The sequence below is a fragment of the Rhagoletis zephyria genome, unplaced genomic scaffold, assembly GCF_001687245.7.
Source record: "Rhagoletis zephyria isolate East Lansing unplaced genomic scaffold, Rhagoletis_zephyria_1.1 Rzeph_scaffold_01002, whole genome shotgun sequence".
Lineage (NCBI taxonomy): Eukaryota > Metazoa > Arthropoda > Insecta > Diptera > Tephritidae > Rhagoletis > Rhagoletis zephyria.
The window spans coordinates 136,229-159,391 of record NW_016158086.1 but is presented as its reverse complement, the minus strand read 5'-3'; the positions used below and the strand labels follow the sequence as shown (position 1 = coordinate 159,391).

The 23,163-nt window shown below is 40.6% G+C and overlaps 4 protein-coding genes across 5 annotated transcripts in view; 2 read left to right on the top strand and 2 right to left on the bottom strand.

Annotated features, from left to right (window-relative positions):
• The first annotated feature begins 3,305 nt into the window (after positions 1-3,305).
• Positions 3,306-5,048, top strand: Sce (E3 ubiquitin-protein ligase Sce). 2 transcript variants are annotated; one of them, XM_017615340.1, is made up of 3 exons: positions 3,306-4,469; positions 4,527-4,708; positions 4,771-5,022. In XM_017615340.1, the coding sequence occupies exons 1-3, from the start codon at positions 3,443-3,445 to the stop codon at positions 4,813-4,815; spliced, it is 1,254 nt and encodes a 417-aa protein (XP_017470829.1). In that variant the 5' UTR covers positions 3,306-3,442; the 3' UTR covers positions 4,816-5,022. The 2 variants fall into 2 exon arrangements, with proteins under 2 accessions (XP_017470829.1, XP_017470830.1); XM_017615341.1 differs by having other exon boundaries at positions 3,307-4,469; positions 4,527-4,699; positions 4,771-5,048.
• Positions 5,044-6,291, bottom strand: LOC108362404 (uncharacterized). The gene is made up of 2 exons (XM_017615343.1): positions 6,008-6,291; positions 5,044-5,863 (listed from the first exon to the last, which is right to left on the bottom strand). The coding sequence occupies exons 1-2, from the start codon at positions 6,026-6,028 to the stop codon at positions 5,405-5,407; spliced, it is 480 nt and encodes a 159-aa protein (XP_017470832.1). The 5' UTR covers positions 6,029-6,291; the 3' UTR covers positions 5,044-5,404.
• A 1,471-nt stretch (positions 6,292-7,762) lies between these two features.
• YL-1 (Vacuolar protein sorting-associated protein YL-1) lies at positions 7,763-9,443 on the top strand. Its single transcript, XM_017615342.1, has 5 exons — positions 7,763-8,044; positions 8,102-8,234; positions 8,331-8,610; positions 8,685-8,958; positions 9,015-9,443. The coding sequence occupies exons 1-5, from the start codon at positions 7,911-7,913 to the stop codon at positions 9,220-9,222; spliced, it is 1,029 nt and encodes a 342-aa protein (XP_017470831.1). The 5' UTR covers positions 7,763-7,910; the 3' UTR covers positions 9,223-9,443.
• unc80 (unc80, NALCN channel complex subunit) overlaps positions 9,440-23,163 on the bottom strand; it is a 33,445-nt gene continuing 19,721 nt past the window's right edge. Inside the window, exons 21-36 of the mRNA XM_017615344.1 lie at positions 23,018-23,116; positions 22,804-22,941; positions 21,027-21,334; positions 20,774-20,958; positions 20,343-20,705; positions 20,060-20,270; positions 19,671-20,003; positions 19,394-19,609; positions 19,019-19,322; positions 16,117-16,421; positions 15,594-16,019; positions 12,311-12,529; positions 10,793-12,250; positions 10,542-10,710; positions 9,836-10,485; positions 9,440-9,778 (exon numbers count right to left, since the gene is read on the bottom strand). Of these exons, the coding sequence (XP_017470833.1) occupies positions 9,554-9,778; positions 9,836-10,485; positions 10,542-10,710; positions 10,793-12,250; positions 12,311-12,529; positions 15,594-16,019; positions 16,117-16,421; positions 19,019-19,322; positions 19,394-19,609; positions 19,671-20,003; positions 20,060-20,270; positions 20,343-20,705; positions 20,774-20,958; positions 21,027-21,334; positions 22,804-22,941; positions 23,018-23,116 (5,609 nt within the window). The 3' untranslated portion in view covers positions 9,440-9,553. The remainder of the gene's footprint in view (positions 9,779-9,835; positions 10,486-10,541; positions 10,711-10,792; positions 12,251-12,310; positions 12,530-15,593; positions 16,020-16,116; positions 16,422-19,018; positions 19,323-19,393; positions 19,610-19,670; positions 20,004-20,059; positions 20,271-20,342; positions 20,706-20,773; positions 20,959-21,026; positions 21,335-22,803; positions 22,942-23,017; positions 23,117-23,163) is intronic.

The window sequence follows — 23,163 nt, the reverse complement described above, 5'->3', positions numbered from 1 at the left end:
CACGATACGAAAACATAAACATCAAGCTGAATACTGAATCGCAATACATGTGATAACCGTCACATATAGCAAAAATAATGAATGCGCGCACACCGTTATCGACGGAGCGCAAATTATAGTACCTTTGCTTAATGCCGCCACTGTCGATTTGATTGCCGTTGCTGTTCACGGTTCCCACTGTTCGTTGTTTCCAACCAAACTTGGCTGTTTTTCTTTTATATTTTCGAATTCGGTTGTTTGGTAGTTATTTCTCTGACTTTGGCCCGTAGTTGTTTTTTCTTATACCCGAGTGAACTTGTGCACAAGGGTAATATAACTTTGTTCACATAACGGTTGTTTGTAACAGGCAAAACGAATCGAGAGACAGGCAAAAGTATGGATAAATGATTAGAATGAAAAGAGAAATAGATTACGGGGTGACTGTCTGTCCGTCCATCCGTTCGTCCGTCTGTGTATGCGAAACTTTGTACGTGCACTTCTTTCGGGCGTAGGATGGATGGTACTGAAAATGGGCAAAATCGGAAAGTAACCACGCCTACCTTCTATATAACGGTAGTTTTCAGAAATACGAAAACTGCGATATTTTAGTAACTACTGAAGATTATTCACTCAAAATTAATATTTACAATGATTTTTAGACGAAAAATAGGAGTATTATAAATTTTTGGAAAATGGGCGTAGCCACGCCCACTTATGATTACATGTGTACATATATATTGGTAACCGCTCCACCAATTTCTCGGAAACTTGGTACAGTTGCTGGCTTTGGTACAACAGAGCAAATGGGCTCCATTATGTAGCACCCCATCCAAGCATTTACCAAAAATAAATGTATGCAATCGATTGGTCATCGATTGGTCTGGATTGGTCACTTATTTTCATCGTTTGGTCATTAGCCGTTCTTTTAATTGAATTTTCAAAATAGGTGTTATATGTGCTAGCATCCCATCCAAGCATTTACGAGAAAAAAATATGCAATGGATTGGTCACTTATTTTCATCGTTATATTTATCGATTTTGTTATCGATATTTTTATAGATTTTCTTATTCAGGCCGATTCTGAACAGGAACTCCCTGCGAGTTTTCTCTCTTTTCCCTTTCCTCCTATTATGAATAAAAATTCTCTGCACATTTTTTATATTAAATATTGGAGTTGAGCTGTCGAAAAAGTATCAAACAGCTCTTGCGAAGTTTGAATTTTCTCCTTCCAAATTTTCGAGAAAATTGCTACTTCCTGGGAGTTAATTATTGGAGGATTGATTTCTCGGGAGAAACAAATTCCCGGAGAACAAACTCCCTGGGAGTATTCAGAATTGGGCTGATTGATATTATTATTGATTTTGTTATCGATATTATTTATCAATTTCGTTATCGATATTACCTATCGACTTTGTAATAGATATTTTTATCGATTCTAGTATCGATTATTTATCGATTTTGTTATCGATAAGCATATGTGGTCATAGAGGGCGCTGCCACGTTCATTTTCCAAAATTTTATTATAAACGTATTTTTTGCTAAAGAATTATTGCAACACCAATTATGAAGAAATTAGCTATAGTATTTACCAAGGCCATATTTTCTCGTCGTTTCTTTTCTGTGCCAACTGGGAAATTCCAATTGAAGCCAAGTCCTTCTCCACCTGGTCTTTCCATCTCAGTGGGGGCCTTACTCTTCCTTTGCTACCACCAGCAGGTTCCGAGTTGAATACTTTCAGAGCTGGAGCGTCGGTGTACAATCGAACGACATGACCAAGCCAGCGGATCCGCTGTATTTTAATTCGCTGCACTATGCCCATGTCGTTATAAAGCTCACACAGCCAATCGTTCCATTGTCTGCGGTACTCGCCGTCGCCAACGCGTAAAGGCCCGTAAATCTTCCGCAAAATCTTTCTCTAGAATACTCCAAATGCCGCCTCATCGGATGTTGTCAGAAAACCTATCTTAGGATCCTGGGGCTACATTTTCAGGGCTTACATACCATTAATGCTTTCGTGTTTCTTCCATAACAGCTTGGAGTCCAGGATTAATCCTAACTACTTCACTTCGCTGGCGACATTGGCCACGATCCCATCCAAGGTAATGTTCCTCATGCCCGGTAGGGCTATTTTTCTTAGTAAATGGCACAATGCCGGTTATACTGAGGCTAAGTCGCCAGCGGTCGTCCACGGCTCCTGATATTGCCTCGAGCCAAGAAGTTGTGTAGAGATGTGAAGAGAAGTTGGTGCTGTCAGACGAATTTAATAATGTCAAAAGTAATATCGCTTTTTTTTAACTTCACATTTTAGGTTTTATGAAATACTGGCTTTTATTACAAATTAAATAGCGCCGTAGGCGAAAATTTTCCAAATTTTCCCTTTTATAAGGTTTTTTTGATTTTTCTTTAAATAGCGCCGCAGGCTAAAATTTTGAATAAAAAATCGCGCGATTATAAGCCTGCGAAGAAAAGGGGCTGAACACCTTTTGCAGAGAACATCTCTCTCAGCATTTTTTTGCGCCGAAGTTTTTTCTAAGCACAATTTCTTTCTGCGCAATTTGGCCGCGCTTCAGGATCATAACCCTTAATATGTATAATTCTCGTTTCTCTATTTACAGGACTTTTTCTCAGGGGTATATAACATTTTTTTTTTAATGTTTTTTTCTTACGTTATACAAAGAATCGAATCATAATAGCGTATGGTAAAAGATTATATTATGTATTTTTCAAAGAAAAACATAAATTTTTGTTAAAAGAATTGCCATAATTGAACATTTTTTAGGTGTCTAAAAAGGACATATTCCAATCTTCCCTTATGTTGTGAAGGTCATTATGAAATATAAGTTGGGTATTTTACTGTCCTTAGGTTTGCAACATCTGGTAGCACCCTTCTTTTTTGTTAAAGAAAAATACTGCAATTTTTAAAAAATAAAATAAAATACATTTAATGTACACAAATCACACGTGAACATTGCAAATATCGTCAATTTATGCAAGTAAAAGTGATAGCTGCCCTTTTTATATGAAAATTTGCTAATGGAAGTGCAAAAAATTTAAACAACAAATTTCTAAAATACAAGTATTAAAAAAGTGAAAATTTATGTAAACATATCTGTTTCTTAGCATCCTCGTCAAGTTTACACAAGTTTACAAGTCGTCAAGAGGTCAACCCGATTTCCATACAGAGTTTGACAGTTCATTTATCAAAATGATAAATTTGTCATTTTATCAAGTTTATTACCAGTTTATCACTTTTGATGAAGACCCCTATTGAAGTTTTGCTAAACACCGACATCGATAGTTTCCAAAAACTGTCGATAGAGGCATGGTTTTCAACTATCGATAGTATCCCATTTCTATTTTTTTATCTCTGCTTTGTTGTGCTTGGAAAAAGTGTCAAAATTAGCAATTTTTTGTGTTTTCATTTAAAATTATTGCTAATCGATTTGGTTATTTATCCAGGGCCATGACTTCGTTGGAACCTGCACAAAATAAAACATGGGATTTGTCATTATACGAGCTGCAGCGGAATCCGCAAGAAATCATCACGGACAATACCGAGATCGCAGTGTCACCGCGGAGTCTGCACAGCGAATTGATGTGTCCCATTTGTTTGGACATGCTTAAAAAGACAATGACAACCAAGGAGTGTCTCCATCGTTTTTGTTCGGATTGTATTATTACAGCTTTACGTTCAGGAAATAAAGAATGCCCAACTTGCCGAAAGAAGCTTGTCTCAAAGCGCTCACTTCGGCCTGACCCCAATTTCGATCTCCTAATATCGAAAATATATCCCAGTCGTGAAGAATACGAAGCTATACAAGAAAAGGTTATGGCCAAATTTAATCAAACCCAATCGCAGCAAGCATTGGTTAACTCCATTAATGAGGGCATTAAATTACAATCTCAAAATAGGCCGCAACGTTTCCGTGCCAAAGGTTGTGGTGGACGCAATGGCGGCAATAATGGAAACCATAATTCAGCTAATGCGAATAACTCTAATAATGAGAGCGCCACAAATGGCAATGACAGCGATAATCGCGAAAGTGCAAATGGAAATGCACCTCAACCTTCTGCAGCCGCACCACCTTCAACACATTCCAGCACCTCGGCGGCGGCAGCATCGACGTCTGTTAGTACTGCCAGCACTAGCCGAATGCAACCTGATGATGGCGCCTCAAATCCACCATCCATGCGCAGTACTCCATCGCCAGTACCATCGAATTCGAGCAGCTCGAAACCAAAGCGCGCTATGTCGGTGCTGACATCGGAACGTTCTGAGGAGTCGGAATCCGACTCACAGATGGATTGTCGCACCGAAGGCGATTCTAATATCGATACCGAAGGTGAAGGTACGGGTGAACTTGGGATAAATGATGAAATAGAGTTGGTTTTTAAACCACATCCAACTGAAATGGCAGGTGATAATCAATTGATGAAGGCTTTGAAAGAAAATTGCATTCGCTATATAAAGACGACTGCAAATGCCACAGGTCAATATCAGAGCATATTAAAATTATTAAATATTTAATTAGTGATTTCATTTACAGTTGACCACTTGAGCAAATACTTAGCTATGCGGTTAACATTGGATTTAGGATCAGAACTTCCAGAAGCATATCGAATGCTAAATTTTTGCATATACATTGCGCCACAACCTCAGCAGTTGGTCGTATTGAATGGTAATCAGACGCTTCACCAAGTAAATGACAAATTCTGGAAGGTATCGAAAGTAGTTATTAAATTTAAACACTAAACAAAATTATATTTCTACTAAATGTAATATCATTTTAGGTAAACAAACCAATGGAGATGTATTATTCGTGGAAAAAGTCCTAAGCAATGGTGATTATTTTAATCAAAGATATTGCAAGGGGCATCGCAAAGTAAACATCCACACATTTCTCTGGGTTTGATTGCCCTTCAGTCCGCTGGATATATCATAACAAAATTATATAAGTGCGCCCATAAATATGTTTTGTAAAGCATAAGCTTTATATCGGAAATATATAAACGCAAATGCATGCACATACATTTATAAAGTGAAATAAATTAATTTAAATAACGTAAAGTACTAAAAAATTGATATTTATTTGCTAACTCTTAGGTGTAGATTTAAGCACATTGTAGGAAAAACAATCTATAATGCTGATAGCTTTTAGAAAGCAAAGTCTGGGAAAGATTATAGTTTCATTGTATGTTAATACATATACATCTATGTATGAGCTGATTACATACTGAAAGGTAGTGTTGGATGGAAATAGTAAAAAGAATAAGGAAATCAAGCTTTGTGATGTATCTTTGGAACATTAACACGAGGCATGTATTTGTGTTTTTTTTTCGAATCTTTATAGGAAATCATCTGTTGGCGGCAGTTGGTTTTCTATCACTTTCGTTGTCTTTTCTTCCCCTGCCTTAGTGCCGGCTCTCAGGGTACCTGTTTCAGTTTGTTTAATATCGCATGCTTGTAATTTCTGTACTCTTCGCTGGCTTCAATTTCGCTCCGGTAATCGGCTTGTATTCGTTTCAAATCACGTTCTATTTCATGTATATGAATATCTTGCCTTTGTTTTTCTTCGATCATCATTATATAAAGATTTAGCTTTTTCTCAAGATAATATTTCAGTTCCATTTCAATGAGTGTATTTAATTGTTCAAATGTTAAGCTATCCTCCCTTAAAAATTCTCCGCATATTTCATAAATATCCAAAAAATTTTCGACTTCGCTTTTATCGCCACAACGTTCTTGCTCTAAGAAGCGTCGAAAGATCTGTGCAGCTCGCGAGTCATTTAGCGTGTCTTGTGCATTCAGACGATAAATACGACGCACCTCCTCCTCAGACATTTCCGAGCAGCCGCAAAAGCATGTCAACAGTCGTTTGGCGACCTATGAGGAAAAATGAATTATTCTTAATATGATAGTTTTTTGCTGTGATGACGTGAGCTTGAAGGGTTGGGGCATGGGTTATATTATCATGGTTTGGGGTGGGACTTTAGACACACAAACGTATGCACATATATTTATACTAACCTTGCACGTCCCTGTTGCCATTTTGAGTAAAGGGAATCGAATTTTCTGAAACTATTTGCTATTTTTAATCGGAGGTGACGAATCGATCCTCGGTACTCTTTTTACAAGCTTTTCCAATACAATCTTCAATCCTATTGACTAGCAAAAACTCCCCTATTGTTTTACTATCACTGATAAATGTTTATTTTTTCCTATTGTTAAATACTCCAAAAATTTAAAAACAATACAAAATGTGTTTTGCCAAATTGCTGGTAGTACAACAACACTAAAATTTTGACCAGTTTTGACATTTCTTCCCGCACGCCATCCTAAACGGTTAGGTCCAAAAATTCACCAGCACGAGCGGTTAGACTGGGTTCACACAGAGAAACTTATGTTGGTCATAATCGACAATTTCTCTTTTGGTGCTGCCCGAGCACGAGCAACTCGTTGCACTTCCTCCTTTCGCGTCACTCGCTCTTCCACATGTAACGAATATCCGCGACAAAAGTTTCTCTGTCCGATCCTAGACTTATGGACAAGGCTACCAAGTCTGTGTTTATATATGGAAACTTTCTCCGACGCCGTTTTTCCTATTACCTTTGGGTTTTGCTCGTTTCATTTAAACACGGCGACTTTTTTGTATGCATTTGTTGATGATGTGTTTGTTGTAAACAAGGCGAATTCATATTACAACAAACACATCATTTTGACATTAAGAAGTACCGCGGCGAAAATCAAAATTAGCCAGGAACACCACCAAGGCGAATTTATATAAGGTGGTGTTACTAGCTCAGCTGATTTTGTGTATGTGTTTCGCCGCACGGCTTTTGATATCAAATTGAAAAATTTTGTTTGAATTTCTACACACACTCTTACAGATTTTGACAGTTTATGCCGCCAAAGCAAAAACAAAATACATGTAAATTTTTGTTTTTGTACTCCTGCTATCACCTTATATTAATTCGCCTTGAACACCACCTTGTATAAATTCGTCTTTTTTTCAAGTGTGGCAAGCCATCGATAGTTGATGTTAGTTTTTTGCATCACTATCGATTGCGCCGATTATCATTTTTTCCGATAGTGCGCCGATAGTCTCGATAATGTGGATGCATTTTTTTAATTTGAATGCTGCAAAAGGGCATGAAAAAAATACGTTTGAAGGTAATATGAATTGATTTATTTAAATATTAAATAATATAATAAATTGCAGGTTTCAAGTTGCTGAAGAATCTCGTAGAAATTTGAAAATTTTTTTGCTAACAGTTCACGCATCATGATGCAATAATACAAGATGTTATCAGTTGGCAACTACTCGCTCTAATTCCGCCATATTGACTGCCTTACGTGAAACAGTGTTACTTCTTTACTATTCTTTGCCCATTAATATAGTTGAACTTTTTTTTTTATTTTTGATCAGTATACACACTTTATTTTCTTAAAGAGGTATTTTATCGTATTTTATTTCATTTCATATCGAATATACTATAAAAAACCAAATTTTATTTAGGAGAAAATGTGAAATTTTATATTTTTCCCCCATATGGGGATTCATTTCTTTCCGTTTTTCTTCTCATTCTACTGGGCTAAGGCAGTGTCAAATCGAGCTATCACAACTGATACCACCTTGTATTACTGCATTATGGTCAAGCATTTTCTTCCATATAAAAACGAACTTCTTTGTATAGAATAAAATGGGTGACACGGTTTTATTATACAAAAATTTAAAGGATTATAAAACTGTCCCATCGCTACCATAGATTGTGCCATCGATAGTTTGTCACTACTAGTGGCAACGCCTTATGAGATCAGCTGTGCATAAACAAAAAGTGCATTGTACGATTTTTACAAAATAGATATATTTTGGTAGAGATTTTATTGCGGATAATTAGAAGCAAATCATTATTTTTGGTGATTTATAAATATGGCTGCTGCACGGTCACGCCGCACAAATGCCGGTACTAAAATCGCAAAATTGCTAAATGAAGAGGAGGAAGATGAATTCTATAAGACATCCTACGGTGGCTTCCACGATGAAGAAGAGGATCAAGAATATGTGTATGATCGAAAAATGTCTTTTATAGTTTAATATTTAAAATCGGTTAAAAATTTCAGCCAAAAAGAAGAAGAGGAAGATGTAGTGGATTCAGATTTTAGTATTGACGAAAATGATGAACCAATTTCGGATACTGAGGATGCACCAGAAAAGAAGCGAAAGCGCGGAGGTGTTAATACCAAAGCTTACAAAGTAAATATATTGATATGCATTTGTTCATATATATTAAAGTTATTCATAAGTACCCACCGCTTTATATGTATCATATTCTATTAAATTCATAACCAGGAGCCTGCTGTTAAGAAGGATGTGTCAACATTACCAAAAAGGAAGGCCTCAAAAATCGTCAGACGACCTCGCCCCAAGTTTACTATAATTGATTCCGGTCGAAAATCTATAAGGGCTTCAACTGCAATAAAAACACAAGCTACTAAGATACGCTTGAAGGAAATGGACGACGCACGTAAGAAAAAGAGGCGCGTCAAAAGGGTAGAGGAATATATGCCAACTCAGGAAGAATTGCTTGAGGAAGCAAAAATAACTGAAGAGGAAAATATAAAATCTCTGGGTGCGAGCGAACAACATGAAACTAAGTAAATATATTAAGAATATTGCTAATGTTGCGCGATTTTATTTTTATAGAGAAGTTCCAAAAGATGGAATTGGAAAAGAAGAAAACGCGCCCCACAAAGCGCATATACACAGGTCCAATGATACGTTACCATTCAATGACAATGCCAGTAGCACGTAAGCAAACTAGAGGATCAAATACGAATGCTGATGCCACCGATTCGTCAGCAAAATGTGAACGCACGTTCATAACATTCGAAAATGATCTCAATGATAAAGTATTTCAGTCTGTTTTTAAACCAAAACCGTTGAACAGTAATTCTGGCTACTTGTGTCCGATAACCAGGTGCGTAAAGTGGGGAATTTGGTTTTTATTATCAATCAAATATGTTTTGCATTTAGATTACCTGCGCGCTACTTTGATCCTGTTACTAAGCAGCCATATTACAGCATGCAAGTGTTTAAAATATTACGCGAAGCTTATTATCTACAGCTGGAGGAACGCGGTAATACCGAAAATCCAGATGTGGCTAAATGGTTAGAATGGCGCAAAATTGTCAAAGAAAATCGCGCGAAAGCGTCTGCGACCAAAGCAAGCTCAAGCTCATAATGCTCCTCATTTAGTAAGAAAAATCTGTTTTTAGTCTTGTCTTATTGGCACATTTTAATCGCAATAGTTTTATAATCGTTACATTACGCAACGAGAATCTTACCTATTAGCTACACTATTTTTTTAAAACATCGATTCTATATAAATATCGTAAGATTGTACTTAAGAGTACTGTTAACAAATTACAAATATTTTGTAATGGAAATTACATAAACGCAGCCGACGAAGAACAGTTTCGATTTTATTATTGCTACCATCTTGACCTCCTCCTATTGTAATCTTTTGGGCTATCACATCATTCCTCAGTCTGCGTCGGGCTAGACTGTGATTGTTAAATAAGCGTGTCCTCATCATGACCCTCGAATACCATTAGCAACGAGTGCTGAGATGGCGACCGTCCTAGTGTCATGCCACCCAAGGAGCCATCCGGCGAAAGCAAACCGGTTTGCAAGCTGTTGTTGTCACGATAACCAGATGTGGAGGAAGTTTGTGACACCGAATCCCATGATATCTCGCCTATAGTCTTTGGATGCTCCTCCTGTGAAATTTGCGTAACCTAACAAGTAAGAACGACAAATTTAGAAAAACCATGACGAAAAATACCAATACTCACAATGCTAGGTGGCTCCATGGACGTGAGGCGGCTACGCCTCAAACGGAATGTTTTGCGGCTTGATGCTTTTGAGCGTTGCAAGCGTGAGCGCGTATGATCACCGGAACTATCTTCTGCAGGGCTTTCTGGAGAAAGTGGTGTTGTGGATGTCTCCCCAGACGAGTGTCTGAACTCCACCGAAGATACGAAACGTAGCTTAGGTGGCTGTGCCTTGAATGGCGCTTGTTGCAATGATTGGGAGTGCGAGAGTTGTGACATCACTCCCGGAGGAAGCGCAGAAGCGATGGTGCCATGGTTAGATCCAGTAGTTGTGGTACCCGCAGCGCCAGCTAGTGTGGGCGCAGAACCAGCAGCGTTTTCGCCGCTCTGGCTTTCACTTGTATGGTGATCACGGCCCGTAGAGCTGCTCGATAGCGACTCTCTGGGAGGGTGCAGTGTTTGTTGAGAGAGCGTGTCGCTGGGAGTACAAATGCCACCTGAACCGCTTCGTGAATCTATAGGAACAGCTGACACGTGAGAGTGCGTCGCTTGACCGGTGGTAGTGCCGGTAAATATTGATATGAGTGATGGGCGCTGCTGAGATTTATGTGTTTCGGCTGCGCTCGTTGCGGCGGGCGTATCAGTTTTCTTCTGATCGGAGCACTCACGATCTAATGAAATAAAAGGATAATCGATTTAAGCAAAGGAGAATACTATACCTACATACCGTAACGCTTCTCTTCAAGTTCATCTCTCAAATCTTTCAGTTCTCTGGCCAATTCCAGCAGAAGTGCGCCTTTCGATTTTATACCGCCCTGTGGTGGGGTGCCGCGCAGTCGCTCTCGAATTATAAATTGCATATGCCGTTCATGATCGCCAATCGGTGGTTGAGAAATCTGTGAATGATGAGATTTAAACGACATCATTAATGATACTTAAGTATTAACAAATCTGTATTCAAAACACACTGTTACATACTTTATGCAAAATGAACGACATCAACGCAATGTACAGTGGTGTTCTATGTGTCACCACAAATTCAAGGAAGCTCCACAAATCCGGCGCTGCCTCATTTCGTCTACCCAAATCCCGCATTACGCGCACTATTCGCGGCCATTCATTAGACAAGCGATTCTCGAAGCAAATACACACAATGCGCAACGCCAGAAAGGCGGCCTGATAAAGCGATCCCGAAATGCGTGCGGGCCGTTTAGCATCACGACTGCCAGTAAAAGTTAGCGAGCCAGCGCGTAAATCACCACCTACCCGATTAGTCTGTATCACTGCTTGTCCGGTGCGACCCGCCGGTGGGCTCATGGCATTCAGCACCACCGTCAACAGAAACGTGACATCGGTCATCTTGAGCTCACCAATATCGGAGACACCACGCCCCGAGCATACCTTCAAGCACAGTGGCATAATCAAATGCATTAGAAAACCTTCGGCCTTCTCCTGCGTAGCGAATTCACTGCCACCACAAATCTGCACCAACGAGAAACAATCCACCGGGCTGACCACTTGCAGTGCTACCAGTCGCACCACCGTCGAACAAAAGAAGGCCGGAGGATTCTGAGACATGAGAGCAGCACCTGCGCTTGACACACCCTCACCGGCGCTAGTTCCTTCATTCACAATTAGATTTTGCACTGTGCTGACGAGCGTTTTCATCTGTTGCCAGTGCAGTACATACGGATGTCGCACGATCGTTTCATGTATACCCTTAAGCAAACCGGCAGCTGCCTCCCAGTCGGTGTTGCGTCGTATCGAAGGTTTCTTGGATATTTTCAAAAATACTTTGTCCACACGTCGCAGTATGGTGATTAGTGAGTTGCGTAGCGCATCATTCGACCATTCAGCACGTGGCAAAATGGCCTGCATATAGCGCTGTAATCCACGGCATGCCATAGACTCGGGATCGTAGGGTGAGACTTTGAGCAGCGAATGCGCGATTTCTGCTAAACGCATATGGCATTTGGCATCTAACACCTCTGTGGTTTTGTTATCGTTCGGCAGCTTCTTTGACAATTCCGACAAACGCGTGCTTGATTTGCTGAGGAAATCGCTGACTACTGAAAGCAGCACGTCGCGAGGACGTCGATACTCTGTGCGTATCATTTCGGAATCTTCGCCAGAATCCATTATGTTCTTTGTGCGTGGATCGTTAACATATTTCGAGTGCGATTCCTCCTCGAAGTCAAGACCGGGCGAACAAGGTGGGCCGCGACTACAATTGCGCTGCGATGAACCCTTGTGTTCTGGGCTATTACGATATGGACCATTGTAACTCTTCGCCAGACCCTCACAATTGTGGACCATAGTTCGTATGGCGACAGCCAACTGTAAAATGATGTCACGCTCCGATTTGCCTTGTAACGGAATATAGCTGGGCGATTGGATTTGTTGTAAATAGCATGGTAGTATAGCCTCAAGAATGATCTAGAAAGGATGGTTATTAATAATGTTTCCGAAAGACAGTCGATAATATCAGCTGCCAACCAGCATTTGATAGCCGCGTGTGCTCTCGGCAGAGTAAGAAACCACCATAACGCATAAGGTGATGCAATCCAACACAGTGACGTCACCATCTTCGTCGTGATAGCAAAAATCTATAGCTTTTAGCGGCTTGGGCTCCTTTACCAGTTCGGCGATATTTAATGGATCGGGCGAGGGGTCCTCCAAACTCAGTAGTAAGTTGAATAAGCAACTCGATTGCACCTGAAATATTTGTAGAGAATATAAATGTAGATATATTTACATATACATACATATCTATGCAAGTATGTAAGCGGGCATGTCAGTTAAATTTAAGAATTCGTATAAAATTGTCTACCTGTCTAACAGTTCATAACAATGTCCACATGAAACAGGGCCCCCTCAATCCCTCGTTTTTCCACCTGTTGGATACCTACCAAACTTGCCTAGTTCAGCGAGCTCTTGAAATCGTTGTTCATTCTTGGAGAAACTTTACTGATTTGTGGAAATAAAGGAGAGAGTTTCCACTACACAAGCTGAGGAAACTTGCTAACAAAGTACAGTCCTATCGCCCCATGTCTCTCCTGTCCCCTGCAGTGTATGTTAATTTTACTTATCGAAGATCCGAAAGCCACTTGAGAGAGTTTATTTGATCTTTGACGCTGCTGTTGGCATCTAGAAATGTTATTGATGACCTGTGCTCGAAAGTAAGCGGCTATTTCTCCAATCTTCCTAGCTTCTTTACAGCAAGCGGCTACAACAACCCCGCCCAGATCGGTTGATATCTCAGTCGTTGTCGTCGACTTCCACTAACGGCAGCCCTAAGAAGCGTGCAGCCTCTACAGGGCCGGTCAACAGAGACAAAGCCGTTAGGGTTGTCGCGTTTTCCGGGCATGTGAAGGGATGTTTCGAGTCGTGAGGCGTCTTTCCGCATGCCGGACACTCATTTGGCACATCCGCATTTAGTCTACTCAGGTATGAGTTTAACCTGCTGCAGTAGCCAGAGCGAAGTTGGGCTATTGTGGTTCTTGTCTCCCGAGGCAGATGAAGCTCCGTCACGTCAATGTCCGGTGGTTGTGTGCCTAGAACGGCACTCACAGGTCTAGAGTCTCCATAACTCGAGACTGAGTCCCTGTGAATGCTTAATGAAGCTTTGGACTTATTTCGTCAGTTCGTATAGACTTCAATCTGTTCTATATAACCATAGAGCAGCTTCCCAAAATAACTCTGCTTGGCTTTGCTACAGAGGGGTCTTGTATTTTGAAGCAGCTAGCGCCCCCGCTTCCGATAGCTCTTTTCCCTAGAGATGACATAGGTAAAGCCATAGTTTTTGGGAAGAGGTCTAAAATAGAGCTATGCAGCAAAGCAACCCGGAGCGTCTCCGTCTTCGAGGGACTCCTGTGGCATCATGTACTGGTACATTCGGTGGAATCTTTGGACTCTGGACTCTGTCCCAATGGGGAATGATCCGAGCGTCTTCTAAGGAGCCGTTTCCGTCATCTGTCTTTGTGCGGAGACAATAATAAATAGAGGGTCCCGCAAGGAAAGTATTATGATTCTGACAGCCAGGCGGTACTCCAGGGTCTCTTAGCTTATGAAATCAAATCATCTTTGCTACTTGAGTGCATTGAGAAGCTCAACTTCCACCGCAGACACAATAGCATTCAACTAGCGTGAGTACCCGGCAGCGAAGCCAACTCGGGAATTCCCCGATTTGCGGGGAATTTGAGTATGCGTGGGGAATCGGAGAATGGGCCGTTTTTTGTGGGGAATTTCAGTTTACGTGCAGAATTGGGAGATGAACTGCGTTTTGTGAGGAATAAGTGTTAAATAATTTATTCTTTTTTGCTTCACTAATTTCATAATGAGTTAAAAAAGGCGCATAAGAAATGCAGCTGCAACTAAAACTACTGGGTTCGAATCGTAAAGGTAGTAAAAATGCATGTTTCGGATTATAACAGTCGTGAACGCATTGATTGTCTCGTATACCGAATTACGAGACAATCAGTACGTTCACGACTGTTATAATCCGAAATATGCATTTTTACATGACGAGTTGCTCATCCACGACAGTTACGATTCGAAAATCGCTCGAAATTTTTACGAAAGTTTATAGATTTTTTTTTTTAATATTACACAAAGTTTGAAACTTGGATTTATACACAGGATTGTGGCACACGGTTGCATTTTTGTCAACACTAATTTCAATCAACAAGTTTGTTAAATTTAAAAATCAACAAACTTGTTGTGATTTACTAATGAAAGAAGTATGTAAATATTTATTTATTCACTTAATTTAATTAATTCCAAACATTTGCTAGGTACTCGGCTGAAAAAGCTGTATTCGTAATCGGAACGCAGTCGACACCACTGTCGATATAGGAAATCCGACAGTGACTTCCACAAAGAAATTGAAGCGTATTTTGAAGAAAGTCAGAGTATGGAGAAATATACGTATAGGTGCTGTTTTGTTTTCCATCTGAAAGAATTTAAAAAATTTATTATGTTCGAAATGCAACCATGGACGCCAGCTGGCAGTGAAGCTTGCAAATGTTTGCTAATTCCTGTTCCTGTTTATTTTTTTCGTAAATAAAAAGATGTCCATGGGTAGGGAGTTTTACGAAGTTTCCGGCGAAATCGGGGGAATTTCATTGTCGAAATCTGCTAATTCTCAAAAAGGAGTTGGCTACCCTGGTACCTGGCCATAGTGGCAACGAGGTGATGGACTGTCTCGCATGAGAGGAGGCAGCTATCACTCCAGTTGGCCCTGAGCCATAGTTTGGTAGGAATACATAAAGCAAAGAGCTTATTGGAGGAGTATAACAAGAGCATTCCAAAGCTTAATAAACCGCACAAAAGACAAACTTAGAAAACTAACAGGTACCCTAACAGTACATTGCAGACTAAGAGGACATCTATGTTAGCTGGTTTTCGCCGGTTCTGAGACTCTACCCGCGAGTCACCACCACACGCCCGCATCGAATGTGATGCAGTCTGTAGAAGACGTGAGATAAGTCTAGGCTCAATGTGGCCACAGCTTAAGTATATTTACTCCCTTTCCCCCGAAAGCTGTTGAACCTCGTGAGGGATCTAGGTTTAAAAGAAGTTTTGTGAAGAGATGAGGCTGAGAGGCACAGTAGACCACAGTAGATAACATGTCAAAACGCATGTTTCTTGGACTAACTAAGTATTCGCTATAAAAGGTCTCCTCCACAGGCTCGTTTTAAACTTCCTACCTAATGCTCATCTTCCATTAGCGCACGTCATATCTACTCCTATTTGTTCAATAAACAAAATCCCATCTTACCTTATGTGCCTCCCCGTACGTGCCATCCTCGTCCGTATCGAGTATCGCCGAAACCGAACCGAACATTTGCAATATGAACGGCTTACGATTCAGCAAATAGAATTGTTTGACTGCGTACTCAATTGTGGTGGTTATCAATTTATTAGTTTGATGCAGCGAATAGACTTGCAATAGTGTTGGCATAATCATGAAGTAACCATTCGTTGAAAATATATTCTTAAAATTGAAGGCAGCATTTATATAGGTGGCCATGACATAACGCATAATGCAAGAATCTTCAGCATGTAAAATCGCCGCACCGGATAGCACATTCAGAAAGAGTTGTATGTCAGCGGAGTAGGCGAAATTGCCGGCCATCGCTTCAAACATGCGCGCAATTAGACGCACCCACATGAATTTATGCAGCACATCGAGTCCAAGTAGCACCTAAAAGCGTAGCATGAAATTCATAGATTTACATATGTACTGTCATAGATCGGTGCTTGAACTATAAAAAAAAAAAATATATAAATATTTTCCATACCTTGCCATACTCGCCACTTTGATGTAAATCCAAATCCACTTCGAGTGCCTTGCGTGGGAAGGAGGGTAGTTTCATGAGTTCCTCATGCAAGAATACAACGCGCTGCACCACCATATCTACATTCTTCAAAATTGCCCATGTCAGATGTACTTTGCCGATTTCAACGAACTTTTTTGTTAGTTCTTGCTTTTGTAAGGCCAAGAAAGAGACCTCGGGTTTCATCAGTATCAAACGAACTTCTGGATATTGAGAGCGTTTAAAGAAGTACAAGTCACGTATGTACCAATTGGGATTGAGGATTTTGTCTGCATGGAGGGAAAGTTGGGGTTTTTAAAATGAGTACAATGTAAAATGAGCGCTGAAAAACTACAAATTATTGCGACGTACATACACATTCAAACAGGTACATTAAACCAATTTTCGAATCCCTTGACAATCACTTTCACCTTATTCAGTATTTGGATTTCCAAAATATTGAATAATTTCCAGACACAAACCAAATCTAATTTATTCCCAAACTGAGATCTAATGATTGTTGGTTTTAGGTAAACTAGCTATTTTTTTGAAACAGAGATTTTCAGCGAATCACAGCTTACTATAGACACTGGACATCCATAGATATGTGAACGTAAACCCAATTTCTCTGTGTGCCGCGACGAGTAGAGTCTTCAAGTAAACGTAGTTGTGAGAAAATGTTTGTCGTAGATGTCATTTTCGGTTATATTCGCTATAGATATCGGTCTCTGCGCTTTTATCTGTGTACAAGGAGCTTTCGACAACACCTCACTTGAGGTGGTATGTCACACACAAGATAAAATAGGCGTATCCGTAGGTGGATAGAAGAGCTGTTACGAACAAGAATAACCGATACAGAAGAATTCTTAAGAGTTAAAATCCACGGGAGGAGTACTATCACACCTCCTTTGAAGCCTGGTGGTAGATGAATTCCTGCACAGACAATGGAATCCGAAGCCAAGGCTACGCGGACGACGTAGTTATATTAGCATGATAATCCAGAGGACACTCAAAATTAGGAAGAAATGTTGGGTGGATAAAGATCACTAATCAAGCAACAACCGCGCAATGCGCTCCTGCTCCACACCAGCATTGCAAGTTATTTCAGAGCTCACGCCACTGCAAGTTAGCATAGAACAGGCAGCCAAACGATCCCTAATGAACTTCACCAGCGAAGGTTTTAGAAAGCTCTCAGGGCTCAACTACTAAGCTTCAAAGTAAAACTAGAGAATAAGGCAAGACGGAATGGTAGGAATATCAAGCAATACTCCCAGCTGCGCTAATAAGAACGGTACTTTTTCTACTCTATACTTTCATTAATTTTTGAGGGGTCTGCATAACTGATGCTGGTTGCAGACACCCACGACTCTTTATTGATCGACCAATCCAATGAAAAGGGGAGATAAGCCTCGGATAGTGGTTTGCCTACACGTTACGGGGAACACAAATAAAACAAGGAATACGATTTGTGGATACATGTACACCTAGGTATCCGTACCTCTATAGCGATGCTGCTTCTGTCCGACTGCAGGACGTCCTTGGGAAAAAAAGGCTCACCTCCGAAGTACGAAAAAGGCGAATCAGACGGGACATGGCTGCATGAATTACGCAGCATGTGCCATTTAGAACAACAGATATTATACGGTAATAAAGTTTCTGTGTAGGTTTTGTGGTCAGCGCAATTTTTGGACACGCAGCGGAGAAGAACTAAGAAGCCAAAGCAGTTCTACGAGCGCCTGGAAAAAGCCTAAGTCGGGAAATTTAGCCTCTAATGCAATACCTCTCGCAACGGAAGGAGGCTTATCGACTCCGCCGCGGTATGAAGCATGGTAGTTAGTTAGTAGTACCAGACAGCAGTATCGAAACATCCTTGGAGTCCCTTGATCAAAGAACCGAAAACCAAATTGAACACGTTGTGATATTAAGAGGATTCGCTTCTTGCGATGTAGACGAGCTGACGTCTGGCGTCACCGACAAAAGTATAACTTCGGTAAACTGCAGTCACTAGGGACAGCTCAGAAATTTCGTGTACAACTCTCAGACCTTTTAAAACAAGCAAGTTTTCATCGAAAGTTATTCCAGACGACGGAACAGCTCAGGGAAGCTGGCGAATTAGATGGGTTTAGCGATGAACGAGGACCACAATAAAAACTTTACGACAAGACAAAAAGAGTGAGTGAGTGGAGGGACCTTGTATAGCTAAGTTTCAGCATTGAAGTCATATCATGGATATCAGAAGAAAAATAATTTTCGCCTACAAATTCTTTTTTGGCTCCCTCGACGAACAAAAACCACGCTTTACAAATCTCTACCCTCTACTTTCTAATCTTTCAGAAACGTGGACGATGTCGAGCAAAGATAAGAAGGCTTAAGGGATTGCAAGAGAACTATTTTATGCTAGATCTACGGACCCTATTCGCTTGGGCGACGAGCACCTAAGAAGATCGAATAACGAACTACGAGCTGGACGACGACGCTTCTTTAAAAATAACTTTTGACTATTCTCTGTGGGTGGTCAGCTAAAGCAAGGGCGCCCATGAACTCAAATCAAAAGATTATGTGTATAAAGACTTGGAGTAATTGCGCAAAGAAGTTGGGCAACTAGCCAAGTTTTTTTGATCTCAGCCTAAACCGATGAACGATTGAACTGTCGATAGGTCATTTTGGGAGGTAGGGTCCATGTTTTACTAAAAAATTGATTGAAAATAAAGAAATTTCTCACTAGTTTGTTGACACCAACTTCCAGTTGTGTATTGCAGGTGAATGTCTTATCAAGAAATACCGCGAGGTATTTTGAATAAGTGGAAAACCCTAAGACCATTCCTAGACTACTTTTTCCTCCGTGGTAAATGCTACCCTGATTACGCCCAAATGTTCAGCTACTTACTACTTTTGTAATCCACTAAACAGTAATGATTTAAATTCTTTTCATCCACCGGGTAATAGTCCAAAGCTTCTTTCAACAACTGACAGAACAGTGTGTCCTCTTGCACCGGAAATTGCGATGGTATATTACAATCGTCATCGGTTGGCCCATGTACGACAATTTTCTTGGCCGCTGGTACATTTGCTGTAAGTAAAATAGAAGCGTCGCATTGTTCTTTGCGTAGAATTTGCTTCAGATCCTTAAACATAATGCCATGCACGCTGTGGACCACCATCCAGAGCACCGAAAGAGCTGAACCGACAAGCTAGGAAGCGTATGTAAGCGTAAGATGTATTAGTAGCATGTAAATGAGGCTGAAGTAGATGCGCAACATACCTCTTGTTTGTGCTCATTTGATGAGCGCACATAGAACATAATGTAACCAATGATGGAGTTGTATAGCGCAAAGGCAGCCTGTTGAGGCAAACGCGGCACGAATCTAATTAAATGCCGGAGCAATTTAAACATTTGATCTTGACGATCGCGTGTTAACCGTTCAAATACGTAGCGTAAGAAGAGTGCAGACTCCTCGACGAGACACACCCAGATAGCCTAGGAAGCATTAGAATTTTGATGAATTTCGAATTTATTAGCGCATACGCACTGAGGCTACCTGATAGGCAATTTCATAGACAGCATTTCCATCAGTGCCAATGGCCGCATCATCTAAGCAACCAACAATCTGCATCACCGACGAACAAAGCACCGAGGGGAATAGTGAATGCGCATGATGCAAATGTATGCGTGTGCCATCCAAATCCTCTTCACCCTCATGATCTTCATGTTCCATGCCGGGTTCGTGCGATGCTTGCTGGCTGATCGGTATGGTGGTGATGAGGAAACTATGCCGCTCGGCGCGTTGTTTGTCGCGTTGTTGGCGCAAAGCATTGCGTATTGCCTCTGTTTGCTGCATTTTGCGACTCTTTGTGGCCGTTACGAGGGAGCGCTGGAAAAGAGCACTTAATTTTTTAGTCATAAGCCCATGGAAATATCTCAACTTACGTGTCTGTCCTGATTGAGCGTCACATCCATATCCTTAGTCTGTTGCACAGGCATCCAAGGCGGATCGACGACCGGTAAGCTTTCTATGCCTATTTTGGGAGAAGGCAGCGTAAATTCTATGCCACCAGGTGGCACTTTGAAGGTCAGATCATGTGCGTTTTCCTCCATGCGCGGCCACACATGAAAGCGGCTCTTCCAGAGTACAAGATATCTACAAATTAAACGTTAAGGTGATAAGGTTAGTTAGTATTTAGAGTTGAGTATACATATGTATAGTGCGCACCTTTGCACTGCACCAATGCGTACATCAGGATCTTTACTTTTCAAAGCGCGCTGCATTATGTCAAAAGCGAAATTCTGTGCCTTCACCGAACCCATTAGAAAGACGGCAGAACTCGCTGAAGCAGTGTCTTGATTCGTATCGAGCAGCAGTTCCCAAGCTGCGGGCATTGCTTCGATAACCATTTCCTCGGTCAGTATGACGGCGCCCTTAAGCATCGTGGCGAAGGGATAGTGAAAGAGCGTTCGTATATAGAAGCGTTGATACTTCAGTATAGCTGGTTCGTCCTGCTCCTTTTTCTCCTTTGCCTGATGAAAGGCGTCTGCCAGCTTCTCAGCGATTTCTATATCGGGATCATCGCTTATACTAAATACAAGTAGATCTCAACTATAGTAAGAATTTAATTCAGCGAATAATTTTTTTTTTCAAATTACCGATCACGTCGCGAGATACTATCCTTGCGCTTGGACGGTGAGGTGTGCGTAGAACTCTGTTCGGATACCTTACGCGTTGAACGCGGGCGGGTTTGATTCGATTTGGATGTCGCGCTTACGGGTACTGTTGGCTCTACTGTCGGATGTTCGATATCGAAAGTAAAACCGAATTCTTCGCCGTAGATCTGCATACATAAATGGGTAGACTTCCTTTATTTATTATGTTTTATTTAATGTGTGTTTTTTTTTTTACCTTTCGGGTGGCCTTTATCAAACGCGTACAGGCGCGCATATGTCTCTTGTAGCAGTACGGATGACAATAGCCCTTGTGTGAACAATAGTAGTTGTAGCTAGTAATAAGATCGATAACTGCTTTAAGCCAAGGCATATTTTTGGCCGTGTCATCTGTTTCATTGGAGTCTGTGGGGGATTCTGGTTGTTGATCGTCGCTTAGTATTCCTGGCGATTCTTCACCACTGACCATTCCTTGTTCCGAAGTATCGCTGCGATCGGAGAGCGATGAAACTTTGCGACGCGACTGTATGGAGTCGACGCGTTTGACTGGAAAATAGAAGAAATTGTCTTTGAAATTCTAGGAAAAGAGAAAATGAAGGAAAGTAACGGCTAATGATTATGAATAGAAAATTTTGCCTTGATAACACCTCGTTCTTCGACGTAAGGTTAGTTAGGTTAGTAGGTCAAGGTGAACGTACAGTTGACACATTCGGTGATGTTGTTACACAAATGGAGGGACGATGGACGCTGCGCAGAAACACGTCAAACAGGAAAATGGAAAGTGTTGTTACCACGAATGTCTTTCTCTCCACACCCAGCGAAGCCCCTGAAGTTTTCTCGGTCATTTTTGCGACAATTTTCAGTCTAGCTGAAATAATCCTAAGCAAAACTCATGCATGCCTGCTTTGATATGTTGATAAGTTTTCTACAAGAACCCTCACTCAAATATACCAGAATGGAGACTTCTGGCTGAAGTGTGACACATTCGTCTGTAGGTTTTCTGATAGGCGTTTTTGGTAATACTTAGCGGGGTGCGCGCAGATGATTAGGAAGCTTAATTACCAAGGCTATCTTCTACAGAACTCTGTCTAAATAGTTCACCTTCATTTATTTGTTTGTAATTAATTTTGAATATGGTGTCTGCTTTTTCCATGAGATCATACTAAGCTCGAGAACTACCTGGGAATGTTGTCAGTAGTGTGACCAGGTTAGTCCTTTTTGAGGTTAAATTTAGCACCTTATATTTTTGTTCTAGTTTCAGGATTTTAGGTCTTGCTTCGTGGGTTTATTCTATTTTTTTTTAAATGTTTCCTTTTTATGAGAAGTTTCCATTTTTAAGTACGTTTCCTTTTTATGAGAAGTTTCCATTTTTTAAGTACGTGCTCAGAGAAAAAAACCCGGTTTCGTACACAGAAATTTTAAAATGAGATAAATTTTTGAAATTTCGAGAAGCCAAGATAAAATACTAAATGAAATGCAATGGTAAATTCTTACAATCAGCAAAATGAGGAGCTCTTCTCAAAAAAATCTTTTAGGCAGGGGTTTTTACGACCTTACTTTTGGAAGCTTTATTAGAAGATAAACAAAGAATTTGAGCAAGCTTGTCGCGTTGTCTAATATTTCGTGAAAAAGCTCGCCTTCTTTCGCTGTACGAGTACAGAAAAAAGGCCGCTTAAGACCTACTTGGAAGTTTTGAGCAAAAAAAAAATTGAAGTTAGTTTAATGAGCACCCTCAATAAAATATCTAGGAGCTAATTTTTCCACTGCCTCTGTATTTTTCTAACCTTATTTTTAAAGTCAATTTAGCTTATTTTTTTTGATTATCTGGTCACAATGGTTATTAAGGTGTTTAAGCCCACTTTTTTTTTTGTAAGTTGGAATAAAATTTCATCCATTTTTAGGAAATTTTATTTTTTTTTAAGAACTCGCGTGATCAGCTCGGCGGTCTAATGCGTGTAGTCATTTATATAAAACTTTTTAGTCCGTAAATAAAAAACAGAAAAAAATTAACTCACAGTCGGTTTCTAGATCTTTGCCATCCTTAGTGTTACGTCGCAGCTTCAATGAGCGGCGCTTGAAGGAACCACCCGTGGTAGTGGCTGTACCACGGCGCAAAAGGAATGGTCGCACGGCTGAAGCGGCTGGACGACGAGCTTAAAGAGCGAATGGAAATAGAGTGACAAAAATGTTCCGAGCATGAATTTCACTACAACATACATATACCACTACCTTCTTCACCTTCTTTCGTTAGCGTAGTGTTGCTACTATTTTCCGACTCATTGTCGGGTTCGTGCAGCACAAACGATATCTTTCGCTCAGTTTGACCGCCTACAAGAAGTTGTAGGACATATACATTTTACAAATTAGTTTACCAA

Coding starts and splice junctions, on each gene's coding strand:
- Sce (XM_017615340.1), top strand. CDS start 3,443: ATGACTTCGTTGGAACCTGCACAAAATAAAACATGGGATTTGTCATTA. Junction 4,470..4,526: donor GACGACTGCAAATGCCACAG/GTCAATATCAGA, acceptor TTTCATTTACAG/TTGACCACTTGAGCAAATAC. Junction 4,709..4,770: donor AATTCTGGAAGGTATCGAAA/GTAGTTATTAAA, acceptor ATATCATTTTAG/GTAAACAAACCAATGGAGAT.
- LOC108362404 (XM_017615343.1), bottom strand. CDS start 6,028: ATGGCAACAGGGACGTGCAAG. Junction 5,864..6,007: donor TGGCAACAGGGACGTGCAAG/GTTAGTATAAAT, acceptor TTTTCCTCATAG/GTCGCCAAACGACTGTTGAC.
- YL-1 (XM_017615342.1), top strand. CDS start 7,911: ATGGCTGCTGCACGGTCACGCCGCACAAATGCCGGTACTAAAATCGCA. Junction 8,045..8,101: donor GAAGAGGATCAAGAATATGT/GTATGATCGAAA, acceptor TAAAAATTTCAG/CCAAAAAGAAGAAGAGGAAG. Junction 8,235..8,330: donor TTAATACCAAAGCTTACAAA/GTAAATATATTG, acceptor ATTCATAACCAG/GAGCCTGCTGTTAAGAAGGA.